Source organism: Scyliorhinus canicula, chromosome 1, assembly GCF_902713615.1.
Source record: "Scyliorhinus canicula chromosome 1, sScyCan1.1, whole genome shotgun sequence".
Taxonomy (NCBI): domain Eukaryota; kingdom Metazoa; phylum Chordata; class Chondrichthyes; order Carcharhiniformes; family Scyliorhinidae; genus Scyliorhinus; species Scyliorhinus canicula.
This window is the reverse complement of record NC_052146.1, coordinates 10525633-10545676: the sequence shown is the minus strand read 5'-3', so window position 1 is coordinate 10545676 and position 20044 is coordinate 10525633. Positions and strand designations below refer to the sequence as shown.

Here is a 20044-nt window from a genome sequence, read left to right as displayed (position 1 = left end):
AACGCTTTCAAGTAGTGTAATGCAGCGATTCCCTGAACTACAACTTGACTACAAAGGAACAATTTTTGTAGGACTTTTTCTTTCTTTCTTTTCCCCCACTTTGCCCTCTATAGATTTATGGTTGAGAAGTTGATCTGGAAAAAACATGGGGGACAAGTTCGCAATTCCTTCCTCTTTGTTGCTGTTGGTGCATCATATTCTTGAATTTCTTGTTCGTCTTGTGAGTTAAAGAAAGAGCAGACCTGTATTTGAATAATATCTACCATATCCTCAAGGATATCCCACGGCACTTTACAGCCAGTGACTATTTTGTTTTAATTCATTCACAGGTTGTGGGTATCGCTAGCCAGTCCAGCATTTATGGCCCATTTCTAATTGCCCTTAAGAAGAGGATAATGAGCTTTTCATAGCAATTTTAGAACAACTGAGTGGCTAGGCAGTCAATCATTCTGTTTGTGGGTCTGGAGTCATTTATAGAGCAGACCATCAAGTAAGGACAGCAGCTTTCCGTTCCCACGGATCAGCAAGCCAGTTGGGTTTTTAACAATGATTGGTAATTCCACAGTTACCATTATTAATGCTGTTTGTTCTACATTTGCTTAATTAACATTTTGAAACTGTTATGGTGGGCTTTGAATTCACACTTTCTGATTACTAGTCCAGTAACAAACACCATGCCAAAAATTAATAACAGTGACTATGCTTCGAAAGAATGCAGGACAATGTGATAGCCTGTTTGCATACCAAGTCCTGTGAATAGATACGCGATAATTGACCAGAAATCTATTTTAGTGGTTTTAGCTGAGGAACTGTTGGCCCAATTGAAGGGACATCTCCCAGTTTCTTTTAAATAAAATTCATTTTGCCTTTTGATGCTCATTTCACTGCCTGTTGTCTGTTTTCTATCAGGTGATGATGAAAGTGCAGATAAAGTTGCTGAAAAGCTAGAGGAGCTAACCGTTAAGGAAGATAAAAAAGAATCTACCAAAGAGGAAGAATGCGAGAAGAAAGAAGTGACCAGTGAAAAAACTGAAGCAAATTAAATATTCCTGGTCCTTGTTTCCCTTTTTCCTTTTTTTACAGCAGACTGTAATGAACTGGATTTGGACACAGAGGAGCCCTTTTCTAGGCTTTTGCCCTGTGCTCCCAAATTGGTTATGAAGATATAGTACCTTCACAGAATGTCATTCCTCAGTCATTAACCACCGTAAATGTGCTATTGTATTCCTTTGAAACTTTAGGAGTGTTAACTACTGCCTTATCTATTTACAGTCTTCTGAGAGAATAATTTAATTCTGTTGCTTTAATTCCTGAAAATTGGTGATTATAACATGCTTTACTGTGTATGACTTGACCTTTTTTTAAATTTCTTTTTGTTTTTTTGTGAATAAGACTCCAAATGCCAGAATTCCCACATTGGGTAGGACATGGTTTATAACTAAATTAAATTCAGTTAAGTTGTATATGAGAAAACTTAGTTTTTTTTTATATTTTTGCCCGACAGTGTTTCTGGATGGGTCAAGTGTGACAACAAGTTGGAAGATTGCATTTAAGACTTTTTTTAAACTTTTACTGTAGATTCCCCTTTTCCTGCCTAAATTGGTTAAATTAGTAACTGACAGATTACACTATGGAAAGATTAGTGGCAAGTTCATTGTGGGTTTAAGTGAAGTTTTATTCTTGGACCTTGAGGGGGAAGAGTCAGAATTTCTGTTGTAAATTGGCAATGCTTGGCTAAAATATCCTAATGAGGAAACTAGCAAGCAGTGGTGGACTGGCCCAGTTCTAGACTGTTGGTCTAGTCTCTTGTCCCCCTTGGAGCCCCCCCCCCCCCCCCCCAAACAATCATAAACCAGAACACGTGCACATACATTACTATCAAATCACACATAAGATATTGTACTGAAACGGAATACTGTCTGTGATGGTACCAACAAGATGCATGAGTAATGCATGTGAAGAGAGAGGTGATGGTTTCACACTGGGCCGTTTTGATTTTCTGCTGGCTACAGCTGTACTGCTGGTATATAGCGGTATCTATTTGTAGCGGTGTGACATTTGGCATGTACAAAATTCGTTACACTGACATTACTTACAGAAAGGGTCACTCAATTTGAGAGAGAAAATTAGTGATAAGTTGCCATGGACCACAAACATTTGCGAATAATCTTGTTTTCTGTTGGAATGAACAAACCACCTTGATCTACTGTTTTGTAATTGGGAAACTCATAAAATGGAACTGTTGAAAATTGATAGTCTCGTTAGGAAATTTGCAATAAAGATTTTTGCAAACGGCACGCAGTTTAGAGAAATAGATTTCTTGGCATCAACTCTGTTTAGATTGAACCCAATCAGTAGATCATTTGATGTCCGGCTGAGATTGTTTCTGAACAATTGGTGTACTATGCAGGATCCAATATTCACCTATATTGTGCAGTGTGTGTTTTCTGGAACTCTCCCCAAACCTTCTGCATTGCTTCACTGTGAGCAGTTCTGGGCACCACACCTAAGGAAGGATATTTTGGCCTTGGAGGGAGTGCAACGTAGGTTTACAAAAATGATACCTGGATTACAGGGGTTGAGTTACAAGGAGAGATTATTCAAATTAGACCCATTTGTACTAGAATTTAGAAGGCTATGGGGTGATCTGATTGATATTAACAGGGAAACACAGGGTAGATAAAGATAAACTATTTCCACTGGTGGGAGATTCTAAAACTAGGGGGTATAGTCTAAAAATTAGGGCCAGACCGTTCAGGAGAGATGTCAGGAAGAACTTCTTCACTCAAAGGGTGTTAGAGGTTTGGAACTCTCTCCCACAAACAGCTGTTGAAGCTAGATCAGTTCTCGATGTTAAATCTTGAGATTTTTGTTAAGTAAAATATTGAGGACTATGAGCCAAAGTAATATGGAGATAGGTCACAGATCAGCCATGATCTCATTGAATGGTGGGACAGGTTTGAGGGGCTGAATGACCTATGTTCACTTCTTTCCATTTGCTCAGTGTCAAATTTGATTTCACCCGCTCTGTGAAATACTTCAGGATATTCCACTACATGCTTGCAATGTACAGTTGTAAGTTGGTGAATTGAATCCTTGGAATATAAGTGCTCTTTGCTACACATTTCCAAGTGAATATTGAATCCAGACAATCTTTCACTAATAACATGCAATTGAAATTCTCTTCAAGTAATTGATGGTGGAGCAGTTGCACATTATGGGTACTAACAATATAGTCTTCCTGGAGTATGTTCCTCAGTATCGCTTGCAAAGCTTTCATGTACCTTCCTACAAATGTGACTTACGCTTAGCTTTTAATACCTGGTTCCACAGGTACCAGTACCTTTAAGCAAGAATGGTCTACACGATGAACTTCCATGTTCTGTTCAACTATGAGATGGCATTGTAGTTGAGCTTGGCCTGTCTTTCTCAACATCCCAAATATTATTCAGTAACAATCATGGGATAGACGTCAGGTGCAGAAATCCATGCCTACTTAGTTCTGTCAACTACCTTAATCACCAATCGCTGCCGTATTGACCAATTTACCACTTGCTTTCTCGATCTTCAGGATTGAGGAGATTGAGGCTTTCTCGATCTCCAGGTGAGACATATTTATCTATTGGCGGTAGGGCGCCCATGTCTCCCTTGTATGAATGAATACTGGAGCAGAATGAGTGATAGGGATGGAGGGCAGAATGGGATACTAAATTTTAACATTATACTTTGTAGCGGGGGCTTGCCTGTGATGTGTTTGCTCCACACTGGTTCAGTCTGACTGCCTATATTTTGGATTTTCATCCTTGGGTTCAAACTCCTTCGCGGCCTTACCTCTCCCTCTTTCCCAACCACCTCCAGCCTTGCAATCCTCCAATGTCTCTGCGCCACTCCAATTCTAGCCTCTGCATCCCTGTCTTTCACCATGTCCGACCATACCATTGGTCGCCCAAGCTCTGGAATTCTCTCTTTAAAATATCCCCTAACTCCTTTTGTAAGATGTACCAGGCGTTTCGTCGCTGGCCCCAGCATGTAGCCAAGTGTCAATTTTTTTTTTTTGTCATCTGATAATGCTCCTTTGAAGCACCTCGGGATGCTTTACATAAATGCAGATTGTTGTAATAGAACTTACAGTGCAGAAGGAGGCTATTCAGCCCATCAAGTCTGCACTGACCATTGGAAAGAGCACCTCAACCCTATCCCAGTAACCCCCACCTAACCTTTTTGGACACTAAGGGTAATTTTGCGTGGTCAAATCACCTAACCTACACATCTTTGGACTGTGGGAGGAAACCGGAGCACCCGGTGGAAACCCGCACAGACACTGGAAGAACGTGCAGACTCCGCACAGGCAGTGACCCAAGCCGGGAATCGAACCTGGGACCCTGGAGCTGTGAAGCAACCGTGCTGCTCTATAATATATCGGTTATATGTGTTTAGACAGCGAGCACAAGATAGTAATAGATGTGAATGGCCATTTGGCCCCATCTTCATTCATCCACAACATCCCAATGTTTCTTAAATGATTTCTACCTTCCGGAAATCTAATACATGCTTCGAAGGATCTCTTGCTAAGTCTAAAACCTTGATTGATTTGAACTGGCATGACCATGTATTCTGCAATTTAATTTACCTTCATCATTCTCGTAACTATTTCAGTTGTCTCTTTCAACTTATCATCTGGATTCATGTTTTTCCAGATGGTAAAACACATTTTTCAGTATTCCTTCAATATTGGGGATCAGTCTCACAAATCCTTTATGGTTTGCTTAAGAATCTCCTTTATTTCAACAACTGGTATTGAATGTTACACTTGAAGTTTGGTCTGACCAGAGCGATATATTGTTTGATCATTATTTATTTTGACTCTCACCTTAGTTGTGTTGACTGTTGCTCTGCGTTGTTTGGATGCTGCTGATTGCTAAGATAATTATGTCCAGCAACTACTTCAATGGTGGCCAATCCACCTAGTTTGCACATCTTTGGGTTGTGGGTGCGGAATGTGCAAACTCTACACGGACAGTGACCCAGAGCCGGGATCGAACCTGGGACCTCGGCGCCGTGAAGCAACAGGGCTAACCCACTGCACCACCATTATGCAAATTATGAAGGTCTAGACAGAGTAGATGGAGAGAGAGACTTCACATTAATGGAAAGATCAAGAATCCAAGGGCACAGATTTAAGTTAATTGGCAGAAAGTGTAGTAGGAAGCCATTCGGCCCATCGAGTCTGCACCGGCCCTTGGAAAGAGCACCCACTTAAACCCACCCTCTCCCTGTAACCCCACCTAACCTTTTTGGATCCTAAGGGCAATTTAACATGACCAATCCACCTAACCTGCACATCTTTGGATTGTGGGAGGAAACCGGAGCACCTAGCGGAAACCCACGCAAACATGGAGATAATGTGCAGACTCCGCACACAGTGACGCAAGTCCAGAATTGAACCCAGGTCCCTGGAGCTATCAGGAAGCAGTGCTAACCCCTGTGCAACTGTGCCGTTGATGAAGGTAGTGCTGTGGATGTGGTGTACATGGACCCAAGCCGGCATTGAAACCTGGGACCCTGGAGCTGTGAAGCCACTGTGCTACCGTGCTGTCCTAAAGAAGCAATGGGGACATGAGGGAAAGCTTACATGCAGCAAGTGGATAGAATCTAGAATTCACTTCCTGAGCATGCGGTTGAGGCAAAAGAGAATTGGATCATCATCTGAAAAGGAAAAGGCTTGCAGAGCTATAGGGAAAAGGCAGGGGGGTGACACAGGCATAAGAGGCCGAATGGTCTCTTGTGCTGCAACCTATGATTCTAAAATGAGGATATCCTTCACTGTCACCTTAACATTATTCATGGTGTATGTAGATCGACTAATTTCCCGTTACATTCATCTATGGAACTTCATAAGCAATCAACTAAATATTGGGCTAGATTTGCTGGGAAAATAACAGCATGTTGTTGATGCGCAAGCTGGTAAGCAAGGTCAGGACACAGAACGCAGGTTGCAGATCTCCAGAACTTGTCGGTCTATATAAGTCGCTCCACATTTTGCTTCACATACATAAGAACTAGGAGCAGGAGTAGACCATCTGGCCCCTTGAGCCTGCTCCGCCATTCAATGAGATCATGGCTGATCTTTTGTGGACTCAGCTCCACTTTCCGGCCCGAACACCATAACCCTTAATCCCTTTATTCTTCAAAAAACTATCTATCTTTACCTTAAAAACATGTAATGAAGGAGCCTCAACTGCTTCACTGGGCTAGGAATTCCATAGATTCACAACCCTTTGGGTGAAGAAGTTCCTCCTAAACTCAGTCCTAAATCTACTTCCCCTTATTTTGAGGCTATGTCCCCTAGTTCTGCTTTCACCCGCTAGTGGAAACAACCTGCCCACATCTATCCTATCCCCTTCATAATTTTAAATGTTTCTATAAGATCCCCCCTCATCCTTCCAAATTCCAATGAGTACAGTCCCAGTCTACTCAACCTCTCCTCATAATCCAACCCCTTCAGCTCTGGGATTAACCTAGTGAATCTCTGCACACCCTCCAGTGCCAGTATGTCCTTTCTCAAGTAAGGAGACCAAAACTGAACACAATACTCCAGGTGTGGCCTCACTAACACCTTATACAATTGCAACATAACCTCCCTAGTCTTAAACTCCATCCCTCTAGCAATGAAGGACAAAATTCCATTTGCCTTCTTAATCACCTGTAAACCAACTTTCTGTGACTCATGCACTAGCACACCCAGGTCTCTCTGCACAGCGGCATGCTTTAATATTTTATCGTTTAAATAATAATCCTGTTTGCTGTTATTCCTACCAAAATGGATAACCTCACATTTGTCAATATTGTATTCCATCTGCCAGACCCCATCTCATTCACTTAACCTATCCAAATCCCTCTGCAGACTTCCAGTATCCTCTGCACTTTTCGCTTTACCACTCATCTTAGTGTCATCTGCAAACTTGGACACATTGCCCTTGGTCCCCAACTCCAAATCATCTATGTAAATTGTGAACAATTGTGGGCCCAACACGGATCCCTGAGGGACACCACTAGCTACTGATTGCCAACCAGAGAAACACCCATTAATCCCCACTCTTTGCTTTCTATTAATTAACCAATCCTCTATCCATGCTACTACTTTACCCTTAATGCCATGCATCTTTATCTTATGCAGCAACCTTTTGTGTGGCACCTTGTCAAAGGCTTTCTGGAAATCCAGATATACCACATCCATTGGCTCCCCGTTATCTACTGCACTGGTAATGTCCTCAAAAAATTCCACTAAATTAGTTAGGCACAACCTGCCCTTTATGAACCCATGCTGCGTCTGCCCAATGGGACAATTTCTATCCAGATGCCTCGCTATTTCTTCCTTGATGATAGATTCCAGCATCTTCCCTACTACCGAAGTTAAGCTCACTGGCCTATAATTTCCTGCTCTCTGCATACCTCCTTTTTTAAACAGTGGTGTCACGTTTGCTAATTTCCAATCCAGCGAGACCACCCCAGAGTCTAGTGAATTTTGGTAAATCATCATTAGTGCATCTGCAATTTCCCTAGCCATTTCTTTTAGCACTCTGGGATGCATTCCATCAGGGCCTGGAGACTTGTCTATCTTTAGCCCCTTTAGCTTGCCCATCACTACCTCCTCAGTGATTACAATCCTCTCAAGGTCCTCACCTGCCATAGCCTCATTTCTATCAGTCGCTGGCATTTTATTTGTGTCTTCCACTGTGAAGACCGACCCAAAAAACCTGTTCAGCTTCTCAGCCATTTCCTCATCTCCCATTATTAAAACTCCCTTCTCATCCTCTAAAGGACCAATATTTACCTTAGCCACTCTTTTTTTGTTTTATATATTTGTAAATCTTTTGCTGTCTGTTTTTATATTCTGAGCAAGTTTACTCTCATACTCTATCTTACTCTTCTTTATAGCTTTTTTAGTAGCTTTCTGTTGCCCCCTAAAGATTTCCCAGTCCTCTAGTCTCCCACCAATCTTTGCCACTTTATATGCTTTTTCCTTCAATTTGATATTCTCCCTTATTTCCTTCGATATCCGTGGTCGATTTTCCCTCTTTCTACCGTCCTTCCTTTTTGTTGGTATCAACCTTTGCTGAGCACTGTGAAAAATCACTTTGAAGGTTCTCCACTGTTCCTCAACTGTTCCACCATAAAGTCTTTGCTCCCAGTCTACCTTAGCTAGTTCTTCTCTCATCCCATTGTAATCTCCATTGTTTCAACACAAAACACTAGTATTTGATTTTACTTTCTCACCCTCCATCTGTATTTTAAATTCCACCATATTGTGATCGCTCCTTCCGAGAGGATCCCTAACTATGAGATCATGAATCAATCCTGTCTCATTACTCAGGACAAGATCTAGGACCGCTTGTTCCCTCGTAGGTTCCATTACATACTGTTCTAGGAAACTATCACGGATACATTCTATAAACTCCTCCTCAAGGTTGCCTTGACCGACCTGGTTAAACCAATCGACATGTAAATTAAAATCCCCCATGGTAACTGCTGTACCATTTCTACATGCATCAGTTATTTCTTTGTTTATTGCCTGCCCCACCATAACGTTACTATTTGGTGGCCGATATACTACTCCTATCAGTGACTTTTTCGCCTTACTATTCCTGATTTCCACCCAAATGGATTCAACCTTATCCTCCATAGCACCGATGTCATCCCTTACTATTGCCCGGATGTCATCCTTAAATAACAGAGCAACACCACCTCTCTTACCTTCCACTCTGTCCTTCCGAATAGTTTGATACCCTCGGATATTTAACTCCCAGTCATGACCATCCTTTAACCATGTTTCAGTAATGGCCACTAAATCATAGTCATTCACGATGATTTGTGTCATCAACTCATTTACTTTATTCCGAATACTACGAGCATTCAGGTAAAGTACACTTATGTTGGTTTTTTTACCTCTGTTTTGAATCTTAACATCTCCAGTTTTAGTCCTTTTAGTATTACTGGGCCTATTCACTGAGCTCCCCTCAGTCACTGTACCTTGTACTGTCGCCCTTTTTGATTTTTGACTATGTCTTCTCTGCCTTGCACTTTTCCCCTTACTTACTTTTGCTTTCACCCTTAACCTTCCTACTATTTCAGAGAAGTTGCTGAACTTGAATATTAATTGTTCCAGAAACTCAGCAGAAAGTTAGGGCTGGAATTTAACAGTTTTTAACAATGTGATAATCATTAATACAATGTGAGTCAACTCCTCTGATCAAGAAGGCAAGCAATTTAAATCATTCTCATCTCATTCCATTATGAAGTGAATTATTAGAAATTTCTCCATTTTTTTTCTCCCATAGGGGCTGGTTTAGCACAGGGCTAAATCGCTGGCTTTTAAAGCAGACCACGGCAGGCCAGCGGCATGGTTCAATTCCCGTACCGGCCTCCCCGAACAGGTGCCGGAATGTGGTGACTAGGGGCTTTTCACAGTAACTTCATTTGAAGCCTATTTGACAATAAGCGATTTTCAGTTCATTTTTAAAGTTTGTTTTGTCTTTTTTCTTTTAATCCGGTCTATAAAACAAAAAAAAAGTTTGGAGGTTCAAATAAAACGTCGAGCTTTATTCAGAAGGTGTTAACCCTAGAGGCTGCGATGTTGGACTTCCTGTTTGTCTGACATCATGAAACCATCCTCTTTAAAGTGCCCCTGTTCAGCCACATGGCTGCTTGTGAGGTAACACTAAAACAGAAGAATGCACAACACTTAAACTTGCTGGCCAACTTTCATTTCTGAAACCAATAGATGTTGCACAGAAGCAAAATACTTTGGATGTGAGATGTCTGAAATTAATGGACAAATCTGGGGATAGACTAGGTCAGGCAGCATTTGTGGAGAGAAAAACAGCAAATGTTTCAAATTGATGATCCTTCATCAGTACTGGATGGGTACACTAATCGAGGAAACCTTTCCCCTCGTGGGCTCAATGTATTTCACCATGGATGTACTCTCCTATGACTAAATTCAACAGTAGGGGGAGTAAGATGCTTAGTTTTCAGCATTCATGGGGAAAATATTGGGACGCGACTGCATTGAAATTAAATGAAAGTCACCATCGTCCCTGAGAACCATAGGGCTTCTTTCCCCATTTGAGAGAGTGCTGGCTGGTGGTGATTTAACCCAAAGATCACCAAAGATCATTGGTCGGCACAACATCGAGGGCCGAAGGGCCTGTTCTGTGCTGTACTGTTCTAATCTAATCTTAAAAAACCTCAGGCAAGGGGCAAGGTTGAGAAAGCTGGGCCTTAGCCAGTACAGGAATTGAACCCATGCAGTTGGCATCAATCCACAGCACAATCCAGCCAACTGAGCCAACCAACCCCCTGGCTTTGAGGTGAGATACAGAAGTCTGAGAACACGCACAAACAGACTAAGAAACAGCTTCTTCCCCACTGTCACCAGACTCCTTAATGACCCTCTTATTTATTGACTGACCTCATTAACACTACACCCTGTATGCTTCATCCGATGCCAATGCTTATGTAGTTACATTGTATATCTTGTGTTGCCCTATTATGTATTTTCTTGAATTGTGTTTAATTCCCTTTTCTTCCATGTACTGAATGATCTGTTGAGCTGCTTGCAGAAAAATACTTTTCACTGTACCTCGGTACACGTGACAATAAACAAATCCAATCCAATCCAAACCTGTAGGGGCTAGTGTTCCCATACATCTGCCCTTGTCCATCTCGGTAATAGAGGTTACAGATTTGGAAGGTGCTATCGTAAGAGCCGTGGTGAGTTCCTGCAGTGCATCTTGTAGATGGTACGCAGGGCTGCCACTGTGTGTCGGGGTTGGAGGGAGTGAATGTTTTAAGGTGGTGTAAGGGTGTCAATTAAGTGGGGTTGCTTTATCCTGAATGGTGTCGAGTTTGTTGAGTGTTCTTGGAGCTTCCTATAGTGTGGCCTGTTTAGTTCAGTTGGCTGGAAAGCTGGTTCGTCATGCAAAGTGAGGCCAGCAGTGCGGGTTCTATTCATGAAGGCCCTGTCTTCTCAACCTAATCATCTTTATTGTCACAAGTAGGCTTACATTAACACTGCAATGAAGTTACTGTGAAAAACCCCTTGTCGCCACATTCCAGCGCCTGTTCGGGTCACAAGAGGGAGAATTCAGAATGTCCAAATTAACTGACAGCATGTCTTCCGGGACTTGTGGGAGGAAACCGGAGCACCCGGAGGAAACACATGCAGACACGGGGAGAACGTGCAGACTCCGCACAGACAGTGACCCAAGCTAGGAATCGAACCTGGGTCCCTGGTGCTGTGAAGTGACAGTACTAACCACTGTACTACCGTGTCAACCTTGCCTGAGGTGTGGTGATCCTTAGGTCAAATCACCACCAGTCAGCTCTCCCCCCTCAAAGGGGAAAGCAGCCTCTGGTCATCACCACTTATAGTGTGGCGACCAGAACTGCACACACTACTCCAGCTGTGGGCTAACCAGCATTTTATACAGCTCCATCATAATCTCCCTGTACTTCTGTTCCATGGCTTTGCTAATAAAGGCAAGCATCCTATACGCCTTCTTAACCACCCTGCCCTGACTGCAGAGATCGAAGGATCTGCACCCAATCCCTTTGATCCTCTGTACTTCCTACAATTCATTGTAAATTCCTTTGCTTTGTTCGTTCCCACAAAATGCATTATTTTGCACCTTTCAGGGTTAAATTCCATTTGCCACTGTTCTGCCTATCTGGCCAGCCCATCAATACCATCCTGTAATCTAAGGCTTTCCTCCTCACTATTTACCCCAGCACCAATTTCTGTGTCATCTGTGAACTTACTAATCACACCATCATGTCCAGATCATTAATGTACTCTACAGACATTTAAGGGACCAAGCACCAATCCCTGCAGAACACAAACTTCCAGTCACAAAAAAAACCTTTGACCATCACCCTCTGCCTCCTGCCACTAAGCCAATTTTGAATCCAATTTGCCAAATCGCCCCGGACCCCATGGGCACCTTCTTGATCAGTCTCCCATGATACCTTTCAAAAGCCTCACTGAAGTCCATGTAAACTACATCAACTGCACGACCCTCATCTACACACCTTGTCACTTCCTCAAAACATTCAATCAAATTTCTAAGACATGATCTCCCTTTGACAAAACCATGCTGACTATCCTTGATTAATCCTCGTTTTCCCAAGTGGAGATTAATTCTGTCCCTCAGAATTCTTTCCGATAGTTTCCCTATCATTGAAGTTAGACTCACTGGCCTGTAATTTCCTGCTTTATCCCTACCACCCTTCTTGAATAATGGTACCACATTAGCTGTTCTCCATTCCTCTGGGACCTCTCCTGTGTCCAGGGAAGATTTGAAAATTGCCAGAGCCTCGGCAATCTCATAGCAGCCCGGAGAACATCCCATCTGGGCCTGGGTACTTATCCATGTTTAAGCCTGCTAAAACTGTTAATACCTCCTCCATCTCAAGTATGACACAGTCCCCTCGCTGATTTCTATCCCTGCATTGTCCTTGTCCATAATGAACACAGGTGTAAAGTACTCATTTAAAACCTCACCTACATCTTCCAGCTCCACACAAGTGTTGCCACATTGTTCCCTCATGGACTCTACTCTTTCCCTGGTCATCCTTTTGCCCTTAATATCCCCATAAAACACCTTGGATTTTCCTTTATTTTACCTGCCAGTGTTTATTCATGCCACATCTTCATTCTCCTTATTTCTTTTTCAAGTAAGTTTCTATACTCCTCTAGGGACTCCCGTCCTTCACCTTTACAGGAACATGTTGCCCCTGTACTCTCTCTATTTCCTTCTTTAATGAATGCCACAGATCTGATGAAGATTTTCTTAGAAGTCGCTGCTCCCAGTCAACTTTGGCCAGATCCTGTCTTGTCCTAGTAAAATTGGCCTTCCCCCAATTCAGATAGTTTATTTCTGGTTCATCTTTGTCCCTTTCCTCAACCAACTTAAATCCTACTGAGTTATGGTCACTGTCATCAAAATGCTCCCCCAGTGAAACTTCAACCATTTGTAGCACTTTCTACATAGTGGCATAAAAATTTCTCCTGGATGCATTTTATGAATTCCATTCCCTCTAAGCCTTTAATACTGTGACTATCCCAGTTTTTTTTATATATAAATTTAGAGTACCCAATTCATTTTTTCAATTAAAGGGCAATTTAGCGTGGTCAATCTTCCTACGCTGCACATCTTTGGGTTGTGGGGGTTAAACCTACGCAAACACGAGGAGAATGTGCAAACTCCACACGGACAGTGACCCAGGGCCGGGATCGAACCTGGGACTTCGTGCCGTGAGGCATCAGTGCTAACCACTGTGCCACAGTGCCGCCCCTATTGACTATCCCAGTTAATATTGGGGAAGTTGAAATCCCCGACTATTATTTCCCTTTTTTTTTACAGTTCTGAGATTTGTCTCCATATTTGCCCTTCAATCTCTCCCTGATTGTTTGGGGGCTACAGCACACTCCCAGAATGTAATCTCCCCCTTTTGTTTCTAAATTCTACCTATATGGCCTCATTTGAGGAACCTTCTAAGATATCATTCCTCCTTATTGTAGTATTTGACTCCTTGAACAATATTGTGACACCACTTCCTCTTTTAACCCCCCCCCCCCCTCCCCGCTCTCGTCCGAAGATACTGTAGCCCCGAATAGGTAAAGTCGTTGAGCAGCAATTTCTGATCCTCCCTCAACCATGTCTCTGTGATAGCAATAACATCATATTCCCAACAACACTCTCAAATCATATGCCTTACTTGCATGACTCCTTGCATTTAAATAAATGCCATCCAGCACTGCCATACTATTCCCTTGTGCCTTCACTTGGATTGGATTGGATTGGATTGGATTTGTTTATTGTCACGTGTACCGAGGTACAGTGAAAAGTATTTTTCTGCAAGCAGCTCAACAGATCATTCAGTACATGGGAAGAAAAGGGAATTGAACAGAATTCAAGAAAATAATGTTAGCTTTAGAATTAATTTTTAAAAGGTTAGAACGAGTATAAATAAAGTTAAAAGTGGATCTGTTGGGGAGAGCCTGCAGAGAGTCACCTCGCTCCGGCGCCATCATCTGGTCATCACTTGTCCATAATCACTCTGCCTTCCAGACTGATTTGTTTTTTTCTTCTATATTTGGCTGTGCATCACCCCCTACTGTACCTCCACACTGAGACCCATCCTCCTGTCAAATTAGTTTAAACCCTCCTCAACAGCACTGACAAAGCTCCCCGCCCAATGCCAATGAGCTTTTGAAGACTGACAACCGTGATGCTGGGGAGATCAGGAGGAGTTGAATCCATCACTCGCACCTCTGACTGAAGATGGTTGCAGATGCTCCAATCTTACCGTCTGCACTGAGGTCCCTCCATCATTGAGGATGGGGATATTTGTGGAGTCTCCTCTTCCAGCAAATAGTTTGATTGTCCACCATGATTGTTCATGACCAGATGTGGCAGGACAGCAGAGCTTAGATCCGATCTGTTGACTTTGGGATCATTTGGCTGTGTCTGTCTGTTGCATGCTGTTTGGAATGCAAGTACGTTAACACCTCATTTTTAGATATTGATCAGCTGAGTGCGGAGCGTGGTTGTGACGGTACGTGGCAACCAGAAGGAGGTTTATTTGCCCATGTTTAACCTGATTCCAGGAGACTTCATGGGATCCAGAGTTGATGTTGAGGCCTCCCAGGGGAACTCCCTCCCCACTGTGCCACCATCTCTGGTGGGTCTGCCCTGTCAGTGGGGTAGAGTGGTGTCCGGGACAGTGCCTGTAAGGTCGGATACCGTGATTATTTCAGGCTGTTGCATGACCAGCCTGGGGATGGCTCTCCCAATTTTGTTCCCAGATGCTAGTAGGAAGGATTGACTGGGAATGTTGCTGTCACTGGTGAACCTAATTGTTCTTGAGAATAGTAAGAAGTCTTACAACACCAGGTTAAAGTCCAACAGGTTTGTTTCAAACACGAGCTTTCGGAGCACTGCTCCTTCCTCAGGTGAGCTGTGCTCCGAAAGCTCGTGTTTGAAACAACCCTGTTGGACTTTAACCTGGTGTTGTAAGACTTCTTACTGTGCTCACCCCAGTCCAACGCCAGCATCTCCACATCATATCTTATAGATGGTACACACGGCTGACACTGTGTTAGTGGTGGAGGGAGTGAATGTTTGAGTGTGGGATGCCAATCAAGTGGGCTGCTTTGTCCTGGATGGTGTTGAGCTTCGAGTTTTGTTGGAACTGCACTCATCCAGGCAAATGGAGAATATCCCATGCCTTGTAGATGGTGGACAGACTTTGGGGAGTCAGGAGGTGAGTTACTCGCTGCAGGATTCCTAACCTCGGACGTGTTAGTGTAGCCACAGTATTTATACGGCTAGTCCAGTTCAGTTCCTGGTCAGTGGTAACCCCCAGAATTTTTTTAGTGGGGATTCAGTGATGGTAATGCCATTGAATGTCCAGTGATATTATCATTGCCGCCCCTCCTAACCCACCAATCACAGTTAACACTGGGTCCATTAATTAAATAAATGATCAATAAATTAATCAAAAATGAGAGTGGTTAAAAGCCCCTGGTGGGGCAGTGTAACTAAAACAAAACCTCAAAGGGTACTTAACTAACTCATTCCCAGCTCCCACAGAACCCACTGGTCACGGGCTGAAGCGCTCTGGAGGACATCGCACGCTCCCCCTCCAAGGCCGCCTGGCTGCAAACGTGGCCGTGGAAGAGGGGCTAACAATCGGGTCAGAAGCCCCCCTCAACCGCCCTCTGCCTGGACCCATTAATGACCAACTTGGCCAGGCACAGTTGCAGGCTTACGAGGTCCACCAAGCTCCCCTCTGCACCAGGTGGTCGAAGGTGAGGAGCGTGGGGGTGAAGTGCAATCAATAGTCCTCAATACTGGGGCCCCGCAAGGCTGCATACTTAGCCCCCTACTCTACTCCCTGTACACACACGACTGCGTGGCAAAACCTGGTTCCAACTCCATCTACACGTTTGCTGACGATACGAACATAGTGGGCCGGATCTCGAATAACGATGAGTCAGAATACAGGAGGGAGATAGAGAACCTAGTGGAGTGGTCCAGTGACAACAATCTCTCCCTCAATGCCAGCAAAACTAAAGAGCTGGTCATCGACTTTAGGAAGCAAAGTACTGTACACACCCCTGTCAGCATCAACAGGGCCAAGGTGGAGATGGTTAACAGTTTCAAATTCTTTGGGGTACACATCTCCAAAAATCTGTCCTGGTCCACCCACGTCGACGCTACCACCAGGAAAGCACAACAGCGCCTATACTTCCTCAGGAAACTAAGGAAATTCGGCATGTCCACATTAACCCTTACCAACTTTTACAGATGCACCATAGAAAGCATCCTATCTGGCTGCATCACAGCCTGGTATGGCAACTGCTCGGCCCAGGACCACAAGAAACTTCAGAGAGTCGTGAACACCGCCCAGTCCACACGAACCTGCTTCCCATCCACTGACTCCATCTACACCTCCCGCTGCCGGGGGAAAGCAGGCAGCATAATCAAAGATCCCTCCCACCCGGCTTACTCACTCCTCCAACTTCTTCCATCGGGCAGGAGATACAGAAGTTTGAGAACACGCACAAACAGACTCAAAAACAGCTTCTTCCCCACTGTCACCAGACTCCTAAATGACCCTCTTATGGACTGACTTAATTAACACTACACCCTGTATGCTTCATCCAATGCCGGTGCTTATGTAGTTACATTGTGTACCTTGTGTTGCCCTATTATGTATTTTCTTTAATTCCCTTTGCTTCCCATGTACTTAATGATCTGTTGAGCTGCTCGCAGAAAAATACTTTTCACTGTACCTCGGTACACGTGACAATAAACAAACCCAATCCAATCCAATCCAAATGTTGAGGGGCTGCCCCTTCAAATAACGAAAAAGGTCCCGCAAACTCTGGCAAGTTACATAAACATGGACCACGGGATGATCTTGGACGCGGAGAAGGATTGCGGCTTGGGAGTCCGTGAACCACATTAACCTACAGTCGCAGGGCACTGCCGCATGCAACACACTCCAGGCTGGGTCCCTGATGGAAAAGGGGAAGACTCCCATTTGGAGAGCCGCCACTGGGGAGCTCCCTCACCCCCAGGCGCTGGATCCCCAGCTAATGCCCACCAGCATACCACTGAACACAATTAGTATTCAAATAACAGAAGTCACTTCTTTTGAATCCATTCCATAATATAAGAATATTATATGAATCTGACCATTTATGTTATAGATCAAAGAATCAGATTACTTTTTGATGACATCAGTTGGTATTTACTTTATTTTTATAAAGTTAGAGTACCCAATTATTTTTATTTTCCGATTAAGCGCCAATTTAGCGTGGCCAACCCACCTATCCTGCACATCTTTGGGTTGTGGGGGTGAAACCCACGCAGACACGGGGAGAATGTGCAAACACCACACGGACAGTGACCCAGGGCCTGGATTCGAACCCGGGTCCACAGCGCCGTAGGCTGCAGTGCTAACCACTGTGCCACCCTAGTTGGTATTTACTTTAACTGATTTTCCAATCTCACTTAATATTTATGGATGAAAACTTGGCATCACCAACATCTGCACAAACAGAGACACCACATGAAGGACCATCGATGCTGGAAGATTTTCCCCACCTTATTGCAGAAACATTAAGTCCATCTGTAGCATCCTTTCTTTCCAGCTTGTGTTGGCCAGCAGTAAGGTACTACAACTGACTTAGCTCACCTGGGATAGACGGGGTTATCAGCCAGGGTTCCCAATCCTAATGCTGGCCCCTGGATGGAAAGAGGATGTGCGCCTTCTGATGAAAAGAGGGCTAAGACTGTGGTGGACTGGTGGCCTCCACAGTCGATCAGCCTGACAAAAGTCACAATCTAGACTCACAGGCGGAAAATCAAAGAACCCCTACAGTGCAGAAGGAGGCCATTCAGCCCATCAAGTCCGCACCGCCTCTCTGAAAGAAGGGTCTATCCCTGTAAGCCACTTAATCTTTGGGCATTAAGGGGCAATTTAGCATGGCCAATCTACCTAACCTGTACATCTTTGGACTGATAAAGGAAACCAGAGCACCCGGAGGAAACCCACGCAGACACAGGGAAAAGGGCAAACTGTACACAGACACTCACCCAAGGTTGGAATTGAATCTGGGTCCCTGGTGCTACGAGGCAGCAGTGCTAACCATTGTGGCACCCAGAATAGTAGAATTAGGCAGAAGAGTGTGGGTAAGTAATGGCAGCAAAACCTATTCCAGAATGGAGCTCGGGCCTTCAGACCAGGAGGAAGAGATCATAGAATTTACAGCGCAGAAGGAGGCCATTTGGCCCATCATGTCTGCACCGGCCCTTGGAAAGATCACCCCACTTAATCCCACACCTCCACCTGATCCCCGTAACCCAGTAACCCCACCTATCCTTTTGGACACTAAGGGCAATTTTTCATGGCCGATCCATCTAACCTGCACACCTTTGGACTGTGGGAGGAAACCGGAGCACCCGGAGGAAACCCACGCACACACGGGGAGAACGTGCAGACTCTGCACAGACAGTCGCCCGAGGTCGGAATTGAACCCGGGTCTGTGAAGCAGCAGTGCTAACCACTGTGCTGCTGTGCCGCGCCGTCAAAGGAGAAAAATGCAGGAGGTAAGCTTTGCCTCAGCTGTAATTCCTCCACAGTTTACCAACATTCTCGATGACTAGGCAGCATTCATGATCATGGGTAAGTTATCCACAGAATCATACTCCAGCGAAACAACATCCGTACCAAAGGAGAAAATCGAGGATCACTTCCAAGAATTTTAATTTGGAAAAAAAGTAAGGCATGGAAGTGAGGTTTTATTTAAATGATACACTCTGATGTGCCACAGTCAATAATTGATCTCTCATGTATGTCAAATCCATTTTATTAGTGTGGCGAACCACGTATTGCTACATATATATTTACCGTTATTCATCCTACTGTTATCCACCACTGTATATATGTTCACTGTTGTTCTTATTCACTGTTACTTACTGTTGTTGTGTTGATGCTTCTGTTGGCTCTACCTGTGGCTCCGCCCCTCGGGCGAGGTATATAATTGGCAGACCTGTGGCCAGCAGCAGGCTGGCATACTTCTTAGCTTATTCAAACCACTGTTCTCTTCTACAACTTAACTCGTGTGAATTGATGGTCCATCAATTAGGTTCCTAACAATTAAATTCAGGCACTGTTGGGGCGGTACTTTGGCGCAGTGGTTAGCACTGCTGCCTCACGGCGCCAAGGTCCCAGGTTCGATCCCAGCCCTGGGTCACTATCCCTGTGGAATTTGCACATTCTCCCTGTGTCTGCATGGGTTTCACCCCCACAGCCCAAAAATGTGCAGGGTAGGTGAATTGGCCACCCTAAACTGCCCCTTAATTGGAAAAAAGAATTGGATATTCTAAATTTATTTTTCAAAAAAAAAAAATTCAGACACTGTTTAGGAGTCAGAACTGTTGGAAAGCTGAAGCTTGTTTGGTGTTATTGTAAAGGCGATTGTACACACTGTATAAAAATAATGGACAATAGATGGAGGAAATCCAATCTCACTTAGTGTTCATGGATGACAATGTGTCGTCACCAACATCCACACAAACACAGGCGCCACATGAAGATGATCGGGACCATCACTGCTGGAAGGTTTCCCCCACCTTATTGCAGAGACATTAAAGCTCATCTGTAACATCCTTTTTCTCAGCTCGTGGTGGCCTACTTCTAACACTGCATTGTTATCATTGAAGGCAACAATTAAAAATAGTGCTGCCAGTTCCAAATTATTTTTCTCCCTATTGATCATGAAAAATAATTTTGTCACCGTGGGAGCTGACTCGGTGCTTTTTATTTAGGTTAATCGTCACTGATTGTCTGATGATAGGATTTGCTCTGAAAGTTAATCCCTTCTGATGCCTCTTTAGGTGCTGCTGATTATAAGGACTGTCTGAAGGCTCTTGGACTTGTCTCTCACACATTGCACAACAAAGATCTG

The 20044-nt window shown here is 43.9% G+C and overlaps 1 protein-coding gene and 1 long non-coding RNA gene across 3 annotated transcripts in view; one reads left to right on the top strand and one right to left on the bottom strand.

Moving 5' to 3' along the window:
* The window catches only part of ranbp1 (RAN binding protein 1), a 28250-nt gene extending 25953 nt beyond the window's left edge, over positions 1–2297 (top strand). The window contains exon 6 of the mRNA XM_038808301.1: positions 910–2297. Within this exon, the coding sequence (XP_038664229.1) occupies positions 910–1043 (134 nt within the window). The 3' untranslated portion in view covers positions 1044–2297. The remainder of the gene's footprint in view (positions 1–909) is intronic.
* Positions 1–20044, bottom strand: part of LOC119971981 — a 64237-nt gene that overhangs the window by 20750 nt on the left and 23443 nt on the right. The window contains exon 1 of one of the 2 annotated variants that reach the window (XR_005461961.1): positions 19609–19879. The exons of the other annotated variant lie outside the window; for it this stretch is intronic. This is a non-coding gene — a long non-coding RNA (uncharacterized LOC119971981). Of the gene's footprint in view, positions 1–19608; positions 19880–20044 lie in introns of those variants that run through there. 2 annotated transcript variants of the gene reach the window in all.